At 37.9% G+C, this 21,098-nt stretch overlaps 1 protein-coding gene across 1 annotated transcript; it reads left to right on the top strand.

The window, feature by feature from the left end:
- Positions 1-16: 16 nt before the first annotated feature.
- On the top strand, positions 17-21,098 carry SYCP1 (synaptonemal complex protein 1). Its single transcript, XM_064639049.1, has 29 exons — positions 17-209; positions 1,260-1,335; positions 1,505-1,551; positions 2,860-3,024; positions 3,398-3,465; positions 3,651-3,724; positions 5,008-5,066; positions 5,454-5,523; positions 6,138-6,211; positions 6,571-6,679; positions 7,137-7,222; positions 7,359-7,543; positions 7,980-8,047; positions 9,154-9,215; positions 9,796-9,900; positions 10,508-10,611; positions 11,093-11,210; positions 11,438-11,508; positions 12,194-12,275; positions 13,133-13,195; positions 13,855-13,917; positions 14,690-14,806; positions 15,412-15,522; positions 16,185-16,277; positions 16,834-16,908; positions 17,169-17,228; positions 17,894-18,040; positions 18,337-18,423; positions 20,288-21,098. The coding sequence occupies exons 1-29, from the start codon at positions 132-134 to the stop codon at positions 20,429-20,431; spliced, it is 2,661 nt and encodes an 886-aa protein (XP_064495119.1). The 5' UTR covers positions 17-131; the 3' UTR covers positions 20,432-21,098.

Raw genomic sequence — 21,098 nt, 5'->3', positions numbered from 1 at the left:
CCCCCGCCGGGCTCGCGCCGCGCTGAGGGGCCGCCGCCGCCTCGTCGCTTCCCGCCCTTTTCGCCCTTTCCCCTCAGCGGCCCCAGGGAGGGGCCGCCGACTCGCCCGCCCCCCGCTTTTTCTCCGAGGCCATGGAAAAAGAAAACCCATTTAAATTGTTCGTGCCGCCGCGTCTGAGCGCTGGGCAGCCGTCTGCGGTCAGAACCCAGGTGAGCGCTCGGGCCGCGGGGCTGTGTCAGGGACAGGGCGCCGTCGGCCCCGCCTCGGGTTTGTGCTGCTCTGGAGGCCGTGGCTGAGGAGAGGGCGGTGGGACAGCGCAGGGGCCCCTCCCCGGGGACACGGGGACAGTGCTCTGTCCGGGGAGTCCCTCAGAAGAGCCCTGAATTGAAGCACACACACACACGTCCGAGAAAGTCTGTGCGCTAAACTCATATACTATATGTACTGCTAAGATTGGTGCTGGGGGAAAACATCTTCAGTTTCAATTTCAAAGCCTTTTGCTGTTGTTTCTGTCAAAACTGAAGGGAGTCACATTCTCGAGCATCTGCTCTGAATTGTAGCTGTACATCGCTGATGATAAATCCACGTTTGATGTAATTCAGCACAGTGAGTGAGCAGTGCCCCACTCAGATGCTCACAGTGGCTTTGATGTTTTGCTCTCACCTGATCAAGTGTGCAATGAAAATGTTCTGTTACCACACTGAATTATGTGAATTCAACAAGTTATTTTTTCATGTCGAGGCTCCTTTTGAAATCTATTTAGATTCAAATGGGATATTCTAACAGGAGATGAGTTTCGCTATTTACAACGCGAACTTCTGTTACTAAAAAAGGACTTGTAAAAGGACATTTTCGTGCTAAAACATAATCACATGTGGTTTAGAGCTGCCCTTGGAAGTAAAGCAAAAAATAAATATCAACTATTGGCCTTCAAAGAAATAATTTTGCTTCCTGAGTCCTTTACCATGCACCTGTGCACAGACAGGCAAGAGCTGCTGAGTGTTCTACATCAAAAGCTCCCCCTTTGACCTCAGTCTATAAAGCAAACTACAGAAGACCAACAGTTTGATAAACCACTGTGAAGTAAGAAGCAAGCGAGTTCCAAAGGCATTACCAATGTCTTGGGCTTTGAAAATTGTAGTCAGTTCCTTTCTTAACGAAAAATTCTATTTTCACATTAGCTGTACTTTTTTTTCCTGGATTTTATAATCCTTCTTTACAAACCTACCCATAAGAAGCTCATTTTAAAATTTGTGCAGGGTTTTAACAAATGCCCAGGTGATGATTTTAAGTTGCCATTCCGTACCCTGAACCGTGGTGAAGTCGCTGATTCAGGTAAGACTAAAATGAACATTTACCTTGCATATTCTTTAATTTTTTTAATATTGTCAAGTTTTAATATTCATGAGTAGTCTTAACAGTCTCATAGCTGTAATGCTGTTAAATACAGTTTCACTGATACTTTTTTTAGAAATACATTGATAAAAATCTTTTCATATTTCAGCTACAATGTCACAGCAAGTAAAACTTTGCTCTGAAGTAGATGAAGAGGTCAGCTAAGTATCAACTCTGCATATCTAACTTCTTGGGGCCTCTTAATTTGTTCCCAAACAGTGCCTAAAGCATTATTCAGTAGATAATTTAGGACTAAAGGAAATAGTCAGAAGGGAATAATCATGTTCTGTCTCCTATTTAAAAGTGAATCAGTTAGAGGAGATATTTGCGATTTAGTGAACAAGCCTGGAGACAAACCTTTAAAAATTAAAGTGATTCCAAGTTTGTTTGTTATTTTTGGTTTTGTTTTTTTTTTTTTTTTTTTAATGTCTGGGAAGTCTGGGGGTTTAAATCCACTTAGATATCTTTGTGGAAGTGGTTCTGAATAGTCTGTTGAAAGGCAGAAGGATTGAAGTCAGAGTATCCTTTGGAAAACTGAAGTAGATTATCCCAGTTGTCTGCTCTGGGTTTATTTTATCTGTAAAACAATTAATGTAGTGGAGTGGTTTCCTCAGGCATTGGATTCTTTTCATAGCATCTTTACCAGCATTTTACTGCTTTGGTACAGCTCAGTAAAGCTCGTTTCTTTGCAGTACCTTCTGTACTTCCCATATTCAAAATGCTGTTTGCTGCCACAAAATAAAACACATTTCTTGCAGTTCTCCTACTGATATCCCCAAGGACTAAACTTCTTTTAATCCTGGCAGCTGTTAAAGTACAGTCAGGACTGTCACAGTGTTGTGATGCAGCCAAAACAAGGATGGTGTGAGGGGAAATCCTATGTAAGCCAAGCTGTCCTGTGGCCTCCTGTGCTGCTCTGACCTCCCTCGACCACTGACCCAGCGTTGCTTGTACAACACTTCAACGATGTTCTGAGAGCACAAGGTTGGGTGGTTTTCCTCCCTGCTCTGTGTATGAGTTACCTGCAAAAACATACTGCAGGTACTCTTGAGCAAAGTCTCTGAAGCTGCTTTTACTGAGCTCAGCAGTGTCTGTCAGAAGGAGAGGAGGGAAATGGTGTGAAGAACCTGAGAGGAGGAATTTTGGCTCTACTGATAATTCTAGCAAAAGTTTTATTGGTTTTGGTAGAGTGCAGTTATCCGTTTCTTGAAGACCATCTATTTGGTGATGTCTGAAGGCAGTTGGGGGTTTTTCACTTGTGTTTGTGTCTCCTACTTTCTCTGTAAAGTCTGTTGTTACAGCCACAGTGGATGCACAAAGATTTAAACTTTGGCTCCTGATCGTGTATAAGCTTGTGTCACCAACTGTGGAAAAAAATACTCCCTTCTAAGGGATAAATATGTTATCTGCAATATTATTAATTAAATAGCATTTGAGATTAAATTGTGAAACCTGTTTTAATAGAATATAGAAACAATGAATGAATTGTACTCAAAACTCTACAAAGAGGCTGAGAAGATCAAGCAGTGGAAACTGTCTGTGGAATCAGAACTAAATCAGAAAGAAAGAAAACTGCAAGAAAATAGAAATATTATTGAAGCACAGCATAAAACCATTCAAGAACTGCAGGCCAGTATTGTACAATATACATTGAATAGAGTTAAGAGAAAGTGCTTCCTGATTTAGTATGACAATATTATTCATACAGTTCAGTATTGAAGAATGTTGCAGTTTGATTTGTGCCTTAAGAAAACAGTTATTCTGAGAAGGGGTGTGCACCTGTCCTGTGTGAATGTGTGTATGAAGAACATACCTGTGTTTCAGTTGCTCGTAAATTATCGTTTTTTATTATGTCTTTAATGCAAAAGATGACTCAGCATGTGATACTAGATAAAACTTCTGTCTTCTGACCACAAAATTACTTTTTTTGAGAAGTCACAGTGTATTTCTGGTATATTTTTCAGTAACAATGTCTTTTTGTATTTGTTCTCTATGGAATTAGTTTGAAAATGAAAAACTCCATTTAAAACTGGAAGATGAGCTATGTGAAAAGAAAGATCTCTTGAAAGAGTAAGTAATAGAGACAAATTTTTTTTGGGGGGTGAAAATAATTAGTTTTCATGCTGAGAACTGTGCTGGAGTGGGCAGTTACATAGAGCTGTTAAATTGTAAAGGTTATTTACTTTGGTACTCCTTAGGTACACAAAGCACTGCACTCTTGTGACAGCATATTATGGTATTTTTCCCTCTTTTAGAAACACCGCTTCAAGGCATCTGTGCAATCTGCTCAAGGAAACCTGCACTCACTTCACAGAGAAGACCAGCAAATGTAAATGCTTTTTTAATTTTGATTTATAAAAGTAAATGTATTTCTAGCTTGCTCTAAATTCACCAACAGAGTAAAGTTCTCATGCTCTTCCAGTCTGTTCTGCAGTTCAGATGAACTGGATGTGGCTCTTAAAATGAGAAGTGAATTTTAGGGGGCTCACGAAATGAGAAGTGAAGCGGTAGGTCTGACACGTGTGCTTTGTAATGTTAACTCCAGAGGTTTTCTGAAGCCAGTATCATTGTTTACAGTGCCTTACAGTTTCCAAGCCTGGGAGATCTTTGGTTTGAGGCAGGGTCAGACCCCGATCAGCTGGCAGTCCCTCCAGAGCAGTGCAGGTCTCCTGAAGTCTGGGCTGCCCATTGAAGGGTTTCAGTCCCATCCAGACACCTTGAATGTATGAAGACATATGAGGTGGCACTTCATGCCTGTTGAGGCTCTTCCCAGCACTCTAACAAATTTCCAGAGCTGGCATTTCCTGCTCGGAGAAGTTACACATTGGTGGGGAAAAGAGATCCCAACCCCAAGGCACAAGGAGTAACCAGCATTCTTCTCACTGAACTGACCAAGCCAAGACAGCTGGAGAACTTAATGAAGTTTAAGTTCTCGAGGGTTTAAAATATGTTCTTGACGGGGGATTTTGTTTTATATGCAGTTCAGAATTGGTATTATCGTTAAACTTTTCCTAACTTGATCCCAGGTACTTAAGAAGTGTCTGTTTCTTTTTAACTTTGATTCTAGAAACACACGTGTATAGATACACTGTTCTTCTTTGATAGCTGTGTTTCCTACTGTTCTCTTCTATGATTGTTTTCTTAGGGAACAATAGTAACAATTACAAAAATGAAGGAAAAAAAGAAAATATGGACATGGAGTGTTGTTACAAGTCTCTAATGACAGTTCTGTGGTCGTAGGTATCTCTGCTGATGGGAAGATGCTAAACTCTGTATTAGAGTTTGTCAAACACTAACATTTTTGATACATTAATATTCAACAACATTAATAGTATAAGAATTGATATAGTTATATAAATTGATCCAGAAGTACACTTTTCACAGAAAAAGTGAGATTGAGAAGGAAATTTAAAAGCTGAGCTTGCTCGGTGTTTCAATGGAATATACGTTTTCCCTAGATTACATAACTTTTGGCACTCTGATTCATAATTACTGTTTTTTAATAAGAAAAGATAATTCCTCTTTTAATTCATTATGCTGATTAAGCATAATGACTTGGACAGCTGGCATTCTTTTCAAAAGAAAAGCTACTGTACATTCTTGCTTTGATAGATGAACAGGAAAGAGAAGAAACAAGACAACTGTACGAGGAACTTCACAGCAACATAGAAGTAAGTGATGTGGCTTGTTAAAAGGCTGGAATGGGAGTTCCAGGGGTATGTTGAGCTGAGTTATGTGCTTTTGTTGGGATACTTTTTGTGTCCATCATCTGTGTGGATCATGTCATGTGTGATGCAGGAAATCAGACTTTCAGTTTTTTTCAAAAATGATTTTTGTATTTATAAAGCACACTGAGTGGATGAAGTGCAGCAGCATGTGGGAGGTAAATCCCTGTGATCTGTGTGGTCTGTGTGCAGTGTGAGGTGACCTCCAGAACTTCTGTCTCCTTTTTGTGTTCTGTTTCACCTACCTGGGAGTTGGCCGAGGTTGGAAACCGCCTCTGGAGAACTTCCAGGGTTTCCAATACTGAACTTCAGATACTGAACTTTGTTTTTTAGAGGATGACAGTGGCGTTTGAAGAGCTTCGTGGGCAAGCAGAGAATGACAGATTGGAAATGAGTTTCAAATGTGAGAATTCTCTTTGTTATATTTATTCTTCAGGCACAACAGTTTTGTACTTCATAGCTTTTATTGCACCTGCAGTGTCAAGGCAGACAGATGTGAAGTGCTCAAATGGTGAGCAGGTGACTCTGGGACATTGGGACCCTCTTTTATTCATGCTGCCTGCTGTTCACTGCCTGGGCCCTTTTATTGTTCCCCTGGGCCAAATTTGGAACTTTATTTTTGAAACAGTCGCTCAAAGTCTAAGGTTTCTCTGTGGCTACAGTCTGGAGATCACCACTTATTTTATGTAGTTGATGTATTTAAATGATAATGCCCTAGTGTGTAGCTACAGGAACTTTATTAAATACTTGCTTTATATAGGCTACTATGTGCCTGTTTAATCTTTACATGGGCATTTCTGTTAGTTTCTTGTAACAAACATGGAATAATGGACTAATTCTGTGCAAAACTGGCAAAAAAGGTGTTTTGTCTAATTATAAAATCAAGCATTATGTCAACAATTGCTTGTTAGGAAACGAATTGTACAATTACAAGCAATCTTAAACTGGAAAATTGTATTGAACTTGGAGTATCTTTCAGCTAGAATGTTAACTATGGATATTACTGTATCTCAAAAGTAAAAGAAGAAGCAGAAAAAATGGAGAAGCTCGAAAGAGATTGCAAACTGGAAGTTAGTCAGAAGGAAGAGCAGGTTTGCTGAGTTTTACAATCTAATACACACAGCTTTATTTGTGAATGAAGGGGCAATGCAAGGGCCAAGGAGTTTCTGGGCATTGGTAAAAAAGACAAAAATAACAGCTGGAGCTGCATTTAAGTCATATTCTGCTAAATTAAGTGATGTTCAGTATCTTTAGTTTGTTAGAATTCATGTTCTGATTTTGAACTGGAGAACTTTTTCATTCCTGGCTTGATCAATATTTGGCTCAGACCAACCACCTTCTCTAACTCGAATCCCAGCAGAATGTCTGCTCATCCTCCACGGGGCACAAATGAAAATGGGAATCTGTCCTTTCTCTAGACTTCATTGTGATATTATTTTAATTTTGCTAGATTTCAGCTCTCATCATACAGAGTGATGAAAAAGATGATGTAATAAGAGACATCAAGGCTCAGCTGCAGGAATCACAAAATAAGATTGCTGACTTAATAGAAGAAAAAAGTAAGAGTCCTCTCTGCTGTGTTAAAATGTAGTTGTTTATAGAAGCATAGGAAACAGGCTCATGATAATTTCACTCTGTTACTAGTCAGCAACAGAATTTTGGGGCCTTGCAGGCCTCAGTTTTGTTTGGAACAGAACTGCTGATGTGGGATCAGAACTGGCAGGGTCGTTTTTAGGGCGAGTCAACAGTGAGGGCTTTTGAAGATTCCAAGGGGAGAATACATTGCTTAAGTTTTGCATATTTACAGTCAGACAGGTGCCATTGAGGAGGAAACTTATTTTTCAGAACTTGATTTTCAATATTTTTAAGCCATTTATATTCAAAATATTTGTAGTATATGATGCCAGTACCTTTGGTCTTTGTTAAATTCTATGACCATTTTACATTTTTAGCAACATTTTTTAGTAACTACTCTATTTTTCTTAAATAATAAGCATACATCTTTTTGCATTGAAGGAGAAATGTTAAAGGAATCCCAGGTCAATCAAGAACATTTGAGGGCAGAGCTGGAGGAGGCCAAAACTTCATTGGAAAAGGCAGAGGTACAACTTGCTTATGGTTTTCCAGCATAAACAGATTAGATGAGTAATTGCATAAATAATTACTGATACTTTAGACATGAAACAACTGTAGCTCTTTGTTGCAAAACATATTTAGAAATGATATAATTTTTTGAAGGTTACTCAAAAGAGCTTAGAAAACGAATTCCAGACTACAGTGAAAACATTAATTCAGGTCACTGAAGAAAAAGAAGCACAGGAGGAAGAATGTAAAAAAACTAAGGCTTTGCATGCAGCCCTGACAGCAGAGTTTGAGACTTCTATTGCCAATTTGAAAAGCTTGCTGCAAAAAGAGCAAAATAGGTAAATTAAAAAGTTTTAAGTTCAAAGAATGGTCTTACAGGTTGCAGTTTATGACAAAATCAAGAACAGTTGGACGTGAAGCTGAAATTCAGAGGTTTTTTGTCACAGTGGTCTAAATGGAGAGAATTTAATGTAATCTTTTTTTGATTGTGCTGGTTGATACTGGTTTATAAAAAAAATACATTTTCCCCTCCTCCTCATAATTCTCTTTAAGAAATACAGATTTCTGTGTGTAAATATTTGCTTCCTTTTGTGTCTGTTGTTCTGAAGTTGTAAAAGTGCAATTTGATATGTGTTGCAGGCAGATATACCATCTGCCTGTTGAAAGGCAAATGTTCTTAAAGTGCTTGTGGTAAGACCTGGTCTTATGTCCTTTAAGTTTTGAATGAAGTGTTTTGTGTATATACTGGGGTTTTTTTAATTACCATTTTCTTAGATTAGAGAAATGTGAAGACGAGTCCAAGCTGCTTACCTTGGAGCTCAGAAATAAATCTGCTGAACTGGGTAAGACTTGTAGAAAGGCAGAAAATGTTTTCTGCTGTTTTCTGGAAATGGACTGTCTCTGTTGCTTGGAGAAATGGTTTTACAGTACCTGTACCTGTCAGGAATGCTTCAATTTATTTTCACTCATCTGCCTCCCTTTTCTTTGATGGTCATTGTAACTGGCAACAGCCAAACCACAGTGCTGGGCTGACCTCCAGTAGTGAGACCATCCATGCAGGGCTCTCCTGGAATCAGTTTGGTTTCCAGCTAAGGCTGGTGGCACTGCAGAACTGTTTGAGAGGTGTTACACTGCTGAGCAGCAGGTTCCAGGAATGACTTCTGTAGCTCGTAGCAGAGACAAAACACTCCTGTTAAGGTTTCTGCAGACCAGTTGGATATGGAATGACACAGTGGTTGTCTTTAAATGCTGCTTTGATGTGCTGTGGTTTCTAGGTAGGTGCTCCTTAGCCCCCAGAGTAAGAGGTCTGTCTTCAGCACTTTTGCTGCTGTGCAGCACATGTCTCTAGTCCTCATGTGACAAATGAGAAATAGAATTTGATGTCCCTGGGTACACTGAGGGCATCTGAAGAGTGTTCCAAAGTGAACTGATGATGCTTGTCTAGAACGGGCGAGATGTGACCTGGGAGAAGTCCAGACCCAACATGACCTCAGTGTCCGTTGTAAAATACCAGTGTGCACATAGAAAACATTTTGAAGTTAGTAATAACTGGTTTCCTGTCTCAGCATGTCCATGTCAGTACCTTCAGCAGTTCAGATTCTTTTTCTGGAACAATTCAGATGCATCAATACCTGGAGATGACTCCGTTCTTACAGTCCACGGTTCATTTGAAGACGTAACTGTGGAAGACATAATAGGCTCTGAATTTTATAAAAGATAAATTATTAGTTTCTCTTCAGATATATATTTGCTAGTGTCTTTCTTAATCATATTTTCAAGTCTACATTTAGATTAAGTCATAAGTTAGCTTTACAGTTTCTGAACTTAATCAAGTTAACTTAAACAAGTTTCAAAAATCAGGTATTGCAAAGGGAAAATTGTTTTATATTGCCTGCTAAATATGAAAAATTATTTCTGTTACATTAATTTTACATTACATGCTCTGTAGAAGAGATGACTAAACTAAAATGTGACAAAGAAATGCAGGTTGAAGAACTGTCAGGAACACTGGTAAGTGTTCGTTTTATTAGTCTCATGGCATTTACTTTTCTAAATCTGCATTTACTTTTTTAAATCTGAAATTTCTCTTGCTTTGTAAGTATGTTAAGTGCCATATATAAACACTGTTTATATATGTTTACCTTGATGTTTCTGGTAAACACACAATTTCAGTGTTTTCTTTGAAGGACTTAAGATTCTTTCCACTGTTTTTCTTGTCCTGTTGTGCTTTGTTTTGGTTTTCCTTGTTAAGGTTTCCAGTCATTTCCTTCTTCATTCACACCTATTTAAATGCCACTCCCTCTGGACATAAAGATTTCCCTTTTTTTTCCTTACTTGTAGGGAGGTAATTAGCTCTGGTGTCAGTGAACCCTCCTGCACTGTGACACAGGCCCATGTTCTGTCCCAGAAGTCTAAGATATATGAAGTACCTTCTTAATAGAGTTTTATTTTCATTATGATTTTATATTCACAAGTCTAACAAGAAACTGTATCAACTAAAGTAGGATAGTGTGCATTTTACCATGTCTGTTTATTCCTTAAAATCTGCATTGAATTTACTGAACTGAGTCTCACTAATGTTCTAAAACAGGAGAAAATTGAAGGACTTTTACTGAAGAAGGAGCATCTTGAGGCTACTGTGGAAAGTTTGCAGGAGAGAGAAGAAAAAACAAAAAATGTTCTCCAAATGAGAGAGGTCTGATAAAAGGGCAATAATAACATGTTTTTATAAATAGTTAAGTTACACATTGTAACTTGTATAGGAGAACATAAGAAATGGCATGGAGTCAGAGCAGTGCTGCACCCTGAGCTGCTCTGCTGGTGACAGTGGCAGCAGGAGCTCCTCTGCCCTAGAGGAGCCCGTGGTCCCTTGCTCTTGCATTCCCACAGTATCTGTATTAAGGAGGAGGACACATCCCTGTCAGTTGCCCTTCTATTCTGTCACATGGTACTGGAATTCTGTGATTTGTTTTTAGTCTTTTTTGTTTAGGTAAATGTAAAAGCTTATGATGTCTGAAGTGAATGTCTTTATTTACAATGATGTCCAAGAAAACTAATTTAGTCAGTAATTTTGCAGGCTGGTTAATTAGACTCACAGTGGGGGACATGTCCAGCACTCATGTCAGAGTTCACTGTCTCACACCCCTTCCACATCCAGCAGAGACATGTGAGGATGTGGTCGGGATAATCTCTGGCCTGGATGCTGTTGGGTCCATCTGAAAGCTCTGTGCTCTCAGTTCATGGCTGGTGACTTTCACGAGTTGTAGTTTAGATGTGTAAACTCAAAACTCCTCTTTTTGCAGAAAGAAATCCACGATTTGAAAGCACAGCTGACTAGTACAGCTGAAAAGGAACAAGATTATTTGAACCAGCTTTTGACTCTGAAAACGGATCTTGAACAAGAGACGTATGACCATCTTTGAAAATATAATATTCAAAATTGGTTTTGTGTTACATAGAAGTTACTTTATTACACAATGAATGATCTATGATTGTTATCTGACGAAAATTTTGAACAACACAGTATGACATTCATTATATACTTGTATTTATGAATTATATTTTCTCTGTTTGTATGTATGGAGTTGTTCCATATCTGTGACCCAGTTGTATTAACATGAAGAGAAAGTTTCTAAATTCGTTGTTAATCCTGCTTTGAACTACATCGTCTTCAACTACCATTATATTTATATAAAAGTTGACTTGTTTTCTTTCCTTCTTCTGTTGCCTTTTTGCATCACTGTGACTTTGCTGCAAACCTTAAATTTGTAGATAAAGGCCTGGACTTTTTCCAGCCTGAAGTAACACTTGATAATGGACAAATTTAACTTGAAAGGAAATTTCAAAATGCACGTTCTTATTTCTCCTGACCATTTGTTTTACATTAGGTTAAAGAATGAACAACTGACTGTGTGTATCAATAAGCTTTCACTAGAGAAGGAACAAATAGCACAAGAGAAAAGTGATGTGGCTGCAGAACTCAAGAAACTGCAAGAAAGTCACAAGGCAAGTTGTAGACTTCCAGCTGCTTTTAGATGACAATACTCAATTTAAAGTACAAATCAGATAGTAAACTGCAACATGCCATGGTTCTGTAGAGTACCTGAACTGGTTTTTGTGTCTGAAATACAAAGGAAGCACAGTTACCCTTGTGAATAAGGCAGGTCAATGTGCTTTGGATGCCTTTACATTTTTTAAGATGTCACCTTGAATTTACACGGGTCTTTATTTAGGATAGCAAGAAAAATGAAGAGAATACAAAGCAGTTAGTTGAAAACCTGGAAGAGGCAAACGGCCAGCTAAGGCAAGTAAAACCAAATCTTAATATCTGATATTATTAAAGGAATTAGACTCAATTCCATCATAGTTAGTCTGAGTGTTGTGTTCATATGCTGCTTTCTGTGATTTCTGATTAATGTTCTTTTTAGATTATATAGCTAAACAGAAACTCTGTTGGCCATTGTAGAAATTTTCTCAAATTAGAGGTACCTATTGCTACAGGAACAATTTTTACCATAGCTTTGTATTACATAGAAGGAGCTGTCCTGTTTTGCATTAGACATTTTAGGTGGGAAGGAAATGAAAATAAAGGTTCAAGGTTATGAATTAAATGTGAAAAGGTGAAGCTGGTTAAATGTCAGTCTTTGCAGTAATCTCTGTACCAGCAGTTCCAGGCAGCCTTCCATGTTTCACAGCTGTATTACAATATTACAGCTTAGGATATATTTTCCTTAGGTAAGGGGAACACCTTTCCATACCTTACAAAACGTATGGACAGGTCACACATTAACTTACCAGGCACTTTGCTTCATTGTAAGAACATTTTCATTGAACAGCTTATGAAATTCCCATCAATATTAGCAGCTCTTTCTAGAAAATAAAGTATGTCTTTACTGAAAAGAAGTTAGATTTCTTAGTAAAGATTAAGCAGTAAAGAGGTTCTTAGTAAATATTAAATATTTACTAATGCTTGTTAATTTGGCCTTCAGAAATGAACTGGAGTCTTTGAAGGAGAAAATGGCAAAGACAGGGGAAGAGATTGAAAGTAAACTGGATGAAAGAGAAGAAAATGTATGCTACATCCTGTGCTTTGTCGTGAAAATATACAACATAACCTGTAGGACAGAATGGAAATGCAAAATGTTTGTGGGGTTGTTTCCTGCAAGGCTCTGCCTCGGGGTGTGATCTCTGCCAGAGGGTGCTGCTGTCAGGGCTGCTCCAGGTGTGCCAACGTGTGCACATGCTGAGCCCTTTTATTTTAAAAGACAGGGACCTTCGCTGGGATGTTCACTCTTTGCTTGAAGGCTTAAAATTAGCTTGTTAGACTTCAGGCAAACAGGAACGTCCTTTCCTTTATTTCCATATCCCCACTGAGTGACGGATGGGGTCTCGATTAGCTTTCAATATATAATATGAGTTTCAGCTTAAAGAGGTTAAAATATTTTTACTTTCTTACTCTAGTTTGAAAGCACACCTGTTTTTTTAGCGTTAGAATGGATTTCAGAATTTCATTGTAAAACTCAAAAATTTATAATTGTGATTCCAGGTTAAGACTATTGAAAATGGAATTTCAAGAAAGGCAAAGCAGTTGAAGATTGTAGGAAGTAACTAGGAAAATTAATTTTTTTCATGGATTGTAGGGAACCTGACACAAGATTGTTTTTTAAATTGTGAAGTTACTTTTTTTTTCCCTTCTTTCTTCTCTTTAAACTCTACAACCACCGAGGAACTGGTTCACTGCCATTAATTAACATCTTCTAGTACTTTATGGCTGAAACTCCCATCACTGTAACACAGCAGGTTGTGTTTCAGTTTGCTGGAGTAAATCAGGCTGGGGCAAATGCACGTGTGAGAACGTTGACAGTAATCTCTGACACAGGGAGGCATTGGTAGGAGTTATTCATTAATGTTTGAAATATCTCTTTTAGATGAATAATTTAAAGAAACAGGTGGAAAATAAAACCAAATGCATTGAAGAGTTGCAGCAGGAGGTGTGTACAGTTTTTAAAAGTCACAAATACATAAGAGATGGTATTTTGTGGTGACTGTTACTTTTCAACAGGTTTTGTCTGATGTGATATCTTTAGATACACCTGTGTAATTGATAATTTCCTTTCTTATCCTAACTCTGAGCAGATTAAGGAGTCACCTTTGAAATTATTTGATTTGTTAAATTATCCTTCATTTGAAAATAGCAATTACAGAAATAATATCTATAATAAAGATTTACTTTTTTCATTTAGTATATGGTATTATTTATGGACTTGTAGTAAAGCCCTGTCTCAGTTACCACTAGTAGAAAAGAACTGTGCATTAGCACAAATTGTCATAACTTCATTTTTATTTTTTGTCATGACATCTGCACCCCTTCTGTCAGCAGCATCTTAGTTTTCATTCCCATTGTGCCCCTCATTTGTTATTCTCTGTTGCTGCCCGGGAGGAGCCTTTCATAAGGTCTTGAAGGAACAGGTTTATCCCAGGAATTAGTGGAGCATTCTTTTTGTTTTGAGAATTGACCGGAACCTGAACTGCTCAACAGAGTTATAAAGCTGGAATTTTTTAAGATTCTGACCTGCTTGATGCAGTTAAAGCATTACAGAATTCTATAAACTTTTTAAAGTACAGTGTTTGTTTTGCTTTATTTCAACAGAATAAGGTGCTGAAAAAGAAAATTACTGCAGAAAGCAAGAAAACCAGTATTTATGAAGGAAAGGTAGGTTTAAATAACATCATGTAGAAGATGAGGTGAGTGTTTTAAGTCCCAGTATAACTAATGATAATATTATGTAAATACATTCTGAACTAGTCTATGGATCTGGGATACAGATTTTGCAGGAATGGGCCCATAATTTTTGGAAGGTGTTTCCATTTTTACTCATTGAGCTCTGACTGGACTAGAAGACATTTAGAAGAGATGGACTTCACATCCCAAGGAATTATGTTCCTGATCAGTCCCTTTCTTTGTTTGGTTGACAGTGTACTGAAGAGTATTCAGTAATCCCATTGAAATAGAAAAGCAATTAAAAGAAATACATACATTATTTGGGTACCACACTTCAAGAAAGAAGTGGACTTTTTTTTTAAGAGACTCTTGTGAAAAACTTAAAAGAAAAAACTGTAATCAAAATGCACAGTTGGGAGGACAACACACCGTACAACTGGGAAAATCTGAAATAGATCTACATAGGAGGGAATAAAATCTCCATCTGTCTTTTTTTTCCAAGGAAGTCACAGCATTTAGGGTGACTGCTTAGGGCTGCCTTTCCCATTGGGCTCTTGCCATTGTTTCTGTGAGCATTTTCTAACTCACTTCAGGCCAGAGTTTAATTCTGTATGAAAAAAAGCTGAACTTCAAATAGGAAACAGTTCAATCATATACCTGAAAGGTAACAGAGTGTTTCTACTCAAAAATAAGAGGTAAAAAAAAAATCATTAGCATATTAATTTCTGAACAAATAACAGCAACAAATCTGCATTCCCAAAAGGTGAATAAATTGCAGTTAGAGCTGGAAAATATGAACAAGCAACATAAGGAAACAGTTGACAGCTATCAAAAAGACATTGAAACAAAAAAAGTAAATGAAAATAAACTTCATGAAGAGGTGAGAGATGTTAATTTTTACTGCAGTTTGAAATTTTTTTGGTGTATGATGGTTTTATGAAGCTTTATTGACCAGTCCTTGCTCTTACGTTTCAGTCACGTCAACATACCTGGAACTTGTGTGTTTGCCTGAGAGCAAAGCTTTAGCACATTAGATGCTTAAGTTGAAGTATTTGTGTATGTCTTTAAAAATAGGAACCCAGTTAAAAATTCTCTTTATCAAGATATTGTTCAAAGAAATTCTATTCTCGGTGTAACTACAGCAGAGCCAAATTAGATTGTAACTTCTCCCATATTATTGTTTTTCTGCCCACACTTTTTCAATGGTAATGCAGGAGAAGTTAGGGCAGAGTGCTTGAGATGGCCTTGTGGTTCGAGGTGACACTTACCTGCCATGGATGTACTTTTAATCTATGTTTATTTGCCCATTTTAATAATATGCATAAAAAGTGTAGGATTTGAAAAGGTTCTTAAAAGCAAATGAAGCCTAAATGAGACTGCACATACTTTGCACCCACAGGGGGAAGAAGAAATGAAACTAAGATTTTTAAAAAATACATATTGTTGTTAATTGTTCATGAATTAAATGAAATTTGTTACTATCAGGTAGAAAAGTTGAAGTTGCTTTATGATGAAGCAACAATGATACAGAGAGAAACTGATATCCGATGTCAGCACAAGATAAAAGAAATGGTGGCACTAATGGAAAAACACAAGGTAAGAGATTGTATTGATTGCTATGATTTGTCCTGTGTGATACCATGATACATAAGAACCTTTCCAAATCAGGATGTTATGAATTAGAAAGTGCAGCTTCATAAAAAAGACCTGAATCTAGGAAAATGAAGTTGAACACATGCTTGACTTTTCATCATCTAAAAATAAATTCATCTTCAGATTTTGAAAACATCCCTCTGGGCAGAAAAATGCCATTTATCTAAATTTCTAGGATTTTTTTTTCTCTAGGCTTCCTTTGATACCACCCTAATGCAGTGTCCTTCAGTGTCAGTCTGGCCTCTTTCTCGAGGAGATTCCTTGGTGACCTTCAGCAGTTTAATGTGACATATTTTAATGTACATTTTTATTCCTCCCTTTTGCAATCTGTTTAGCAGATACCATTAATAAAAATAGCATGGCTTATGTACTGGGACATGTGCTGCTGCATAGAAATTAAGCATTCTCTGTCAGCCCCCAGAATAATTCTGCTGGGGCATTTTCTGTTCCACAGTTTCTGCAGAAGCACCAGTGTTTGTTCATGGTGCTCCCTGAATCTTCAGAAGAGTCTGGTTTGAGAAAAGGACTGATGTTTGCAGACTGGGTAGATCTGTAATTGTAACATTTAGTCCAATGTTTTGTTTGGTTTGTTTTTTTTAAAACAGCATGAATATGACAAAATGGTTGAAGAAAAAGATGCGGAGTTAAAACTATATAAAATTAAGCAGCAAGAGCAGTTATCATCAGAAAGATCACTGGTAAGGAGTGCTTTTTAACACTAAATAATGCAATGGAGGGGCTGATGTCATCCAAGTGTAATATAACCATAAATACCATATTTTACTTTTCCTGTTTAATACTTGGAGAGGGTTAAGTGTCTGCTTTAGTGGGACTGAACAGTAAAGATCACTAATTGCTGCTTGCTTTTATTTTCTTAGAGATCTTATGTGCTTTAAAAAACCCAAACGTTTCTAAAAATAAATTGGAGTAGCAGTTGGTTTCTGTCTGCTTTTCCAGAGAGTGTACCACGTTCTGACCTCACTGTCTAAGAACCTTTAGTATCAAGTAGTTGGATTCCATCCCCCCTAACCTCTGTTCTCCCAAGGGTTTTAAGTTCTTGCCTGAACACTTCTGGTCAAGTACCTGGTTCTTATAGTACTTCAGCTCTTTTTAAAACAAGCTAAAACAGAGCTTCCACTATAGGGTTGCAAAACAAATGGATTTTTCCTTTGTTTCTAACAAATATCCCTATTAATTACTGTCTCATTTTGGCCTGTTTTCTTTTTTCCCTGCCCTTTTTCTCATTGTTTATAGGAAAGTGAGCTGTCACGTTTGAAAAGCGAACTGTCATCCCTTAAGGAACAACTGAAAGAAGAAATCGAGGAAAAGGTGAATTTTTTTAATAACTGTAGCAGTGTGGGTGACAGGTTTGGCCTGGGCTTATGCACTGGGAGAAGCTGTATAAGAAATGAAACTGTGAATAGAAAAATGACTTTTGAATGCTGCAGTTGTACTAAATCTGGCCATTTATTTATATGAACTTTGTAACAGTGTATGATAGTGGACTGTGTTCTGTAATTACACCAGGAAGATTTTTAGCAACTGAATTCAAATAAAATATTTACTTCCTATCCTGTAACTCTTTTCAGGAGAATCTTGTGAAAAAACACTCCCAAAATAGGGTTCCTGAAACTGAAATGGAGCACAAGGTAACTTTAACCAAAGAAATTATTTTAGAATTTGGTCATATTTATACATATGGAATCTAACTGAAGTTCTATGATACTTTATGTACACTCAACAAAAGACATTGAAATGCTTTTACCTTAAACCTTTTTTAATTTTAGAAAATACGGACTTATTTTCCTGAGACTCAGATACCTCCTTGAGATTTGGACACTGAATCTACTGATGTAAAAAATAAAAAGTCTCCTTCTTATGGAAAGACTATTTTAAGTAAAAACAATCTTGCTATCAACGTCAGTGTCTCTCTGACAGAACTTTCCTGCAGTTTCGTTGGTTTCTATTTCCTCAGGTGTTTGTTGTAGTCCACAGGTGGTGGTTACAGTTCCAAACAACCTGCATTTCTGCAGATAAACAGGAAGCACTTAGATACCATGTGCCAGAAAACTCAGTTCTTCCACAGCTTCCTGCTCATTCTCCTTGCTCAGCAACCAAAAGAGATTTTCCATCCCCACCCCCTTTTGTTTGGGCCTTTGCTTCACATTTTGGCTGGAAAGATAATAATTCCACAGCATCTCCCAGGTGTCTTCTTGGACAACTCAGAGCACAAACTGGGTTGTGAGGTTGGGTTGTGAGGTTCTATACTTACCCCCAAAAACAGAACTAAGAATGTAACCATTTTCTTTCCCAGACCTATGTGATCAAGACTCCTCCAGTCCATACCCTGCAGGGGGAGAGAAGCACAAATCTGCCTCCCGAGCAGAGCACGAGGAAGAAGCAGAAAGTGCTTCTCCATCTGGACACTCACTCGGACAGCTCTGAGCACAGCGACCTCCTGGTGAGAGTCAGAGCCCAGACCTGCCCTGAGCAGTTCTCTGGGCACACTCCTGAGGGTGGAGAGAAAGCCTGGGGGCTTCCAGATCACAGACCTTACTTATGTGTATATTTCTATTTACTTGGTTCTTTCTGGAACTCTGTTTGTATGTACATAATTTACATGCCTGTTATTAAACTGTTCAGGCTTCATAGTAACATCTCAACTTTTTTTTGTTCATACTTTAATATTCCTGGGGGGAAGGGAAAAGTATTTTTTAGTATACTGTAACTAAATAGCTGTTTTCTTTTTAATTTCAGAGCATGGTCTCAGAAGAGAAAATGTTTAAGAAGTTGTACCAAGATTATCCTCAAGCTTCACAATTACATTCCACGGCACCAAAAAAGGTACATTAGCTTGTCTTCAGATTAAACCAAACAATTTGGTGATGTTTATGCACATGGAACCTCATTGAAGTTCCATGACAATTCATGTATGCTCACCAAAAGACATTGAGCTGCTTTTAACTTCAACCTTTTGTAATTTTAGAAAATACAAACTTACTTTCCTGAGAATCCTAAACCACATTTAGAACAGTGACTCTATTAATGTAAGAAGTAAGAAGTCTCTAAATGATATCCCTAGGGGAGTCAATACATGGAAAAGAAGAAATGCCTCCTTCAGGGTCTGGCAAAAGCCCCTTGGGCAGTCCAGCTTGGAAGCTTTGTGACTCTTGACAGTGAATTGTTCTTGTGGCATTTTTGACTGTACTTCTTACTTCTCTGTAGATGGTTATTTATTTTTTTGATGGGATAAGCAGGGGTTTAAAAGAGCGATACCATTTCACACTGACATCAGAGAGCAGTTTGTGGAAGGGCTCCCAACGTGTGTCATTTTTCTTGCTCAGTTATCATTTATCAGTAACAATTCCTATCCAGGAGAGACTGTGAATTTAATAATATCTCTGGAATTCTCTTACTTTGTCTTAAAAGTGTGTTTTTGTAACAGCACTTTTTTTCCATGGAATAGAAAAAATCTTGTATAGATGTAAAAATTGTCAAATGATTCCTGACTTATGCTCCTCCCCTGCAGAACTTATGCTCTTCCCCTGTCAGAAGACCACTGGGGATGTTTATATTGTTATAACAGATTCACTGCCATTTCTACATTACCCTTTCTAGAAAAGGATTGCAGTGGACCATTGCAATGTTTCTCAGAAGTTTAACCTGTGGTGAAAAGACTATTTTAAGTAAAAACAATCTTGCTATCAACGTCAGTGTCTCTCTGACAGAACTTTCCTGCAGTTTCGTTGGTTTCTATTTCCTCAGGTGTTTGTTGTAGTCCACAGGTGGTGGTTACAGTTCCAAACAACCTGCATTTCTGCAGATAAACAGGAAGCACTTAGATACCATGTGCCAGAAAACTCAGTTCTTCCACAGCTTCCTGCTCATTCTCCTTGCTCAGCAACCAAAAGAGATTTTCCATCCCCACCCCCTTTTGTTTGGGCCTTTGCTTCACATTTTGGCTGGAAAGATAATAATTCCACAGCATCTCCCAGGTGTCTTCTTGGACAACTCAGAGCACAAACTGGGTTGTGAGGTTGGGTTGTGAGGTTCTATACTTACCCCCAAAAACAGAACTAAGAATGTAACCATTTTCTTTCCCAGACCTATGTGATCAAGACTCCTCCAGTCCATACCCTGCAGGGGGAGAGAAGCACAAATCTGCCTCCCGAGCAGAGCACGAGGAAGAAGCAGAAAGTGCTTCTCCATCTGGACACTCACTCGGACAGCTCTGAGCACAGCGACCTCCTGGTGAGAGTCAGAGCCCAGACCTGCCCTGAGCAGTTCTCTGGGCACACTCCTGAGGGTGGAGAGAAAGCCTGGGGGCTTCCAGATCACAGACCTTACTTATGTGTATATTTTTATTTACTTGGTTCTTTCTGGAACTCTGTTTGTATGTACATAATTTACATGCCTGTTATTAAACTGTTCAGGCTTCATAGTAACATCTCAACTTTTTTTTGTTCATACTTTAATATTCCTGGGGGGAAGGGAAAAGTATTTTTTAATATACTGTAACTAAATAGCTGTTTTCTTTTTAATTTCAGAGCATGGTCTCGGAAGAGAAAATGTTTAAGAAGTTGTACCAAGATTATCCTCAAGCTTCACAATTATATTCCACGGCACCAAAAAAGGTACATTCAGATTAAACCAAACAGTTAATCAAATTCTTTCCAGAAAGTAATGGTGGCTTTATTTTCCTTGTTAGACGCCGACTCTCTCCAGTGTGAAATCTCCAGGCTCTGCACTGAAACTCAAAGCCATGAGGAAGATGCACGAGGCAGGATGGGCTGCGGTTTCCAAAGTGGACAGGAGAAGAAAAATTAAAGAAGTTGCAAAGTTCTTTGCTTAAAATGCAGAAATGACCAGTGCCCTGGCATTATTTATCAGTGCCAGTAACAGTGGCACTAATAACAGTGTTGTTATTCTTTCAGAGTTAGTACTTTGGTGCATTTTTCTGTCATACTCAGTGTGTTGAATACTACATTCATTTCCATTACACACATAAACTTCACAGATCCAGAGCTACATCCACCTGCAGAGCCTTTCCCACCTTTTCCTCCTCTGTGCTATAAAACATCAGGACACAAATTAGCCAATTTTAAATTTTGAAATAAGTATAACTACATAGAAAGTTGTTTCCAAGCTGTTTCTGGCATTAGAAATACTGATTTTAAAGAAGTTTAATTCTGTTCTTTTAAATTTACTCTTTTTCTTAATACATAATTCACAGAAGATACTTTGTGAAAGAAATACTGAAGCTGTTAAATGTGTGCACTTTCACCTGAAGTCATCTTGGTTTTCCTACATTTTAAATGTTCTTAGGCCTTTCCTTTTAGACTGTTTTGTTTTCAGTAGCTACTATTTCAGTATGTTAAAACAGTTCTGACACTTCTAAAATTGAATAGAATTACTTCCATTTAAAAAGATTTCACTTCATAAGGAATAAAATATGCACACTCGTTAAGATTGTAAAAACAATGTTAAGATGTCATTAAATTGTTGATCTGAAATATAAA

This window comes from Pseudopipra pipra, chromosome 31 (genome assembly GCF_036250125.1).
Source record: "Pseudopipra pipra isolate bDixPip1 chromosome 31, bDixPip1.hap1, whole genome shotgun sequence".
Taxonomy (NCBI): domain Eukaryota; kingdom Metazoa; phylum Chordata; class Aves; order Passeriformes; family Pipridae; genus Pseudopipra; species Pseudopipra pipra.
The sequence above is the reverse complement of the archived record's forward strand: the minus strand, read 5'-3'. Positions and strand labels throughout refer to the sequence as shown.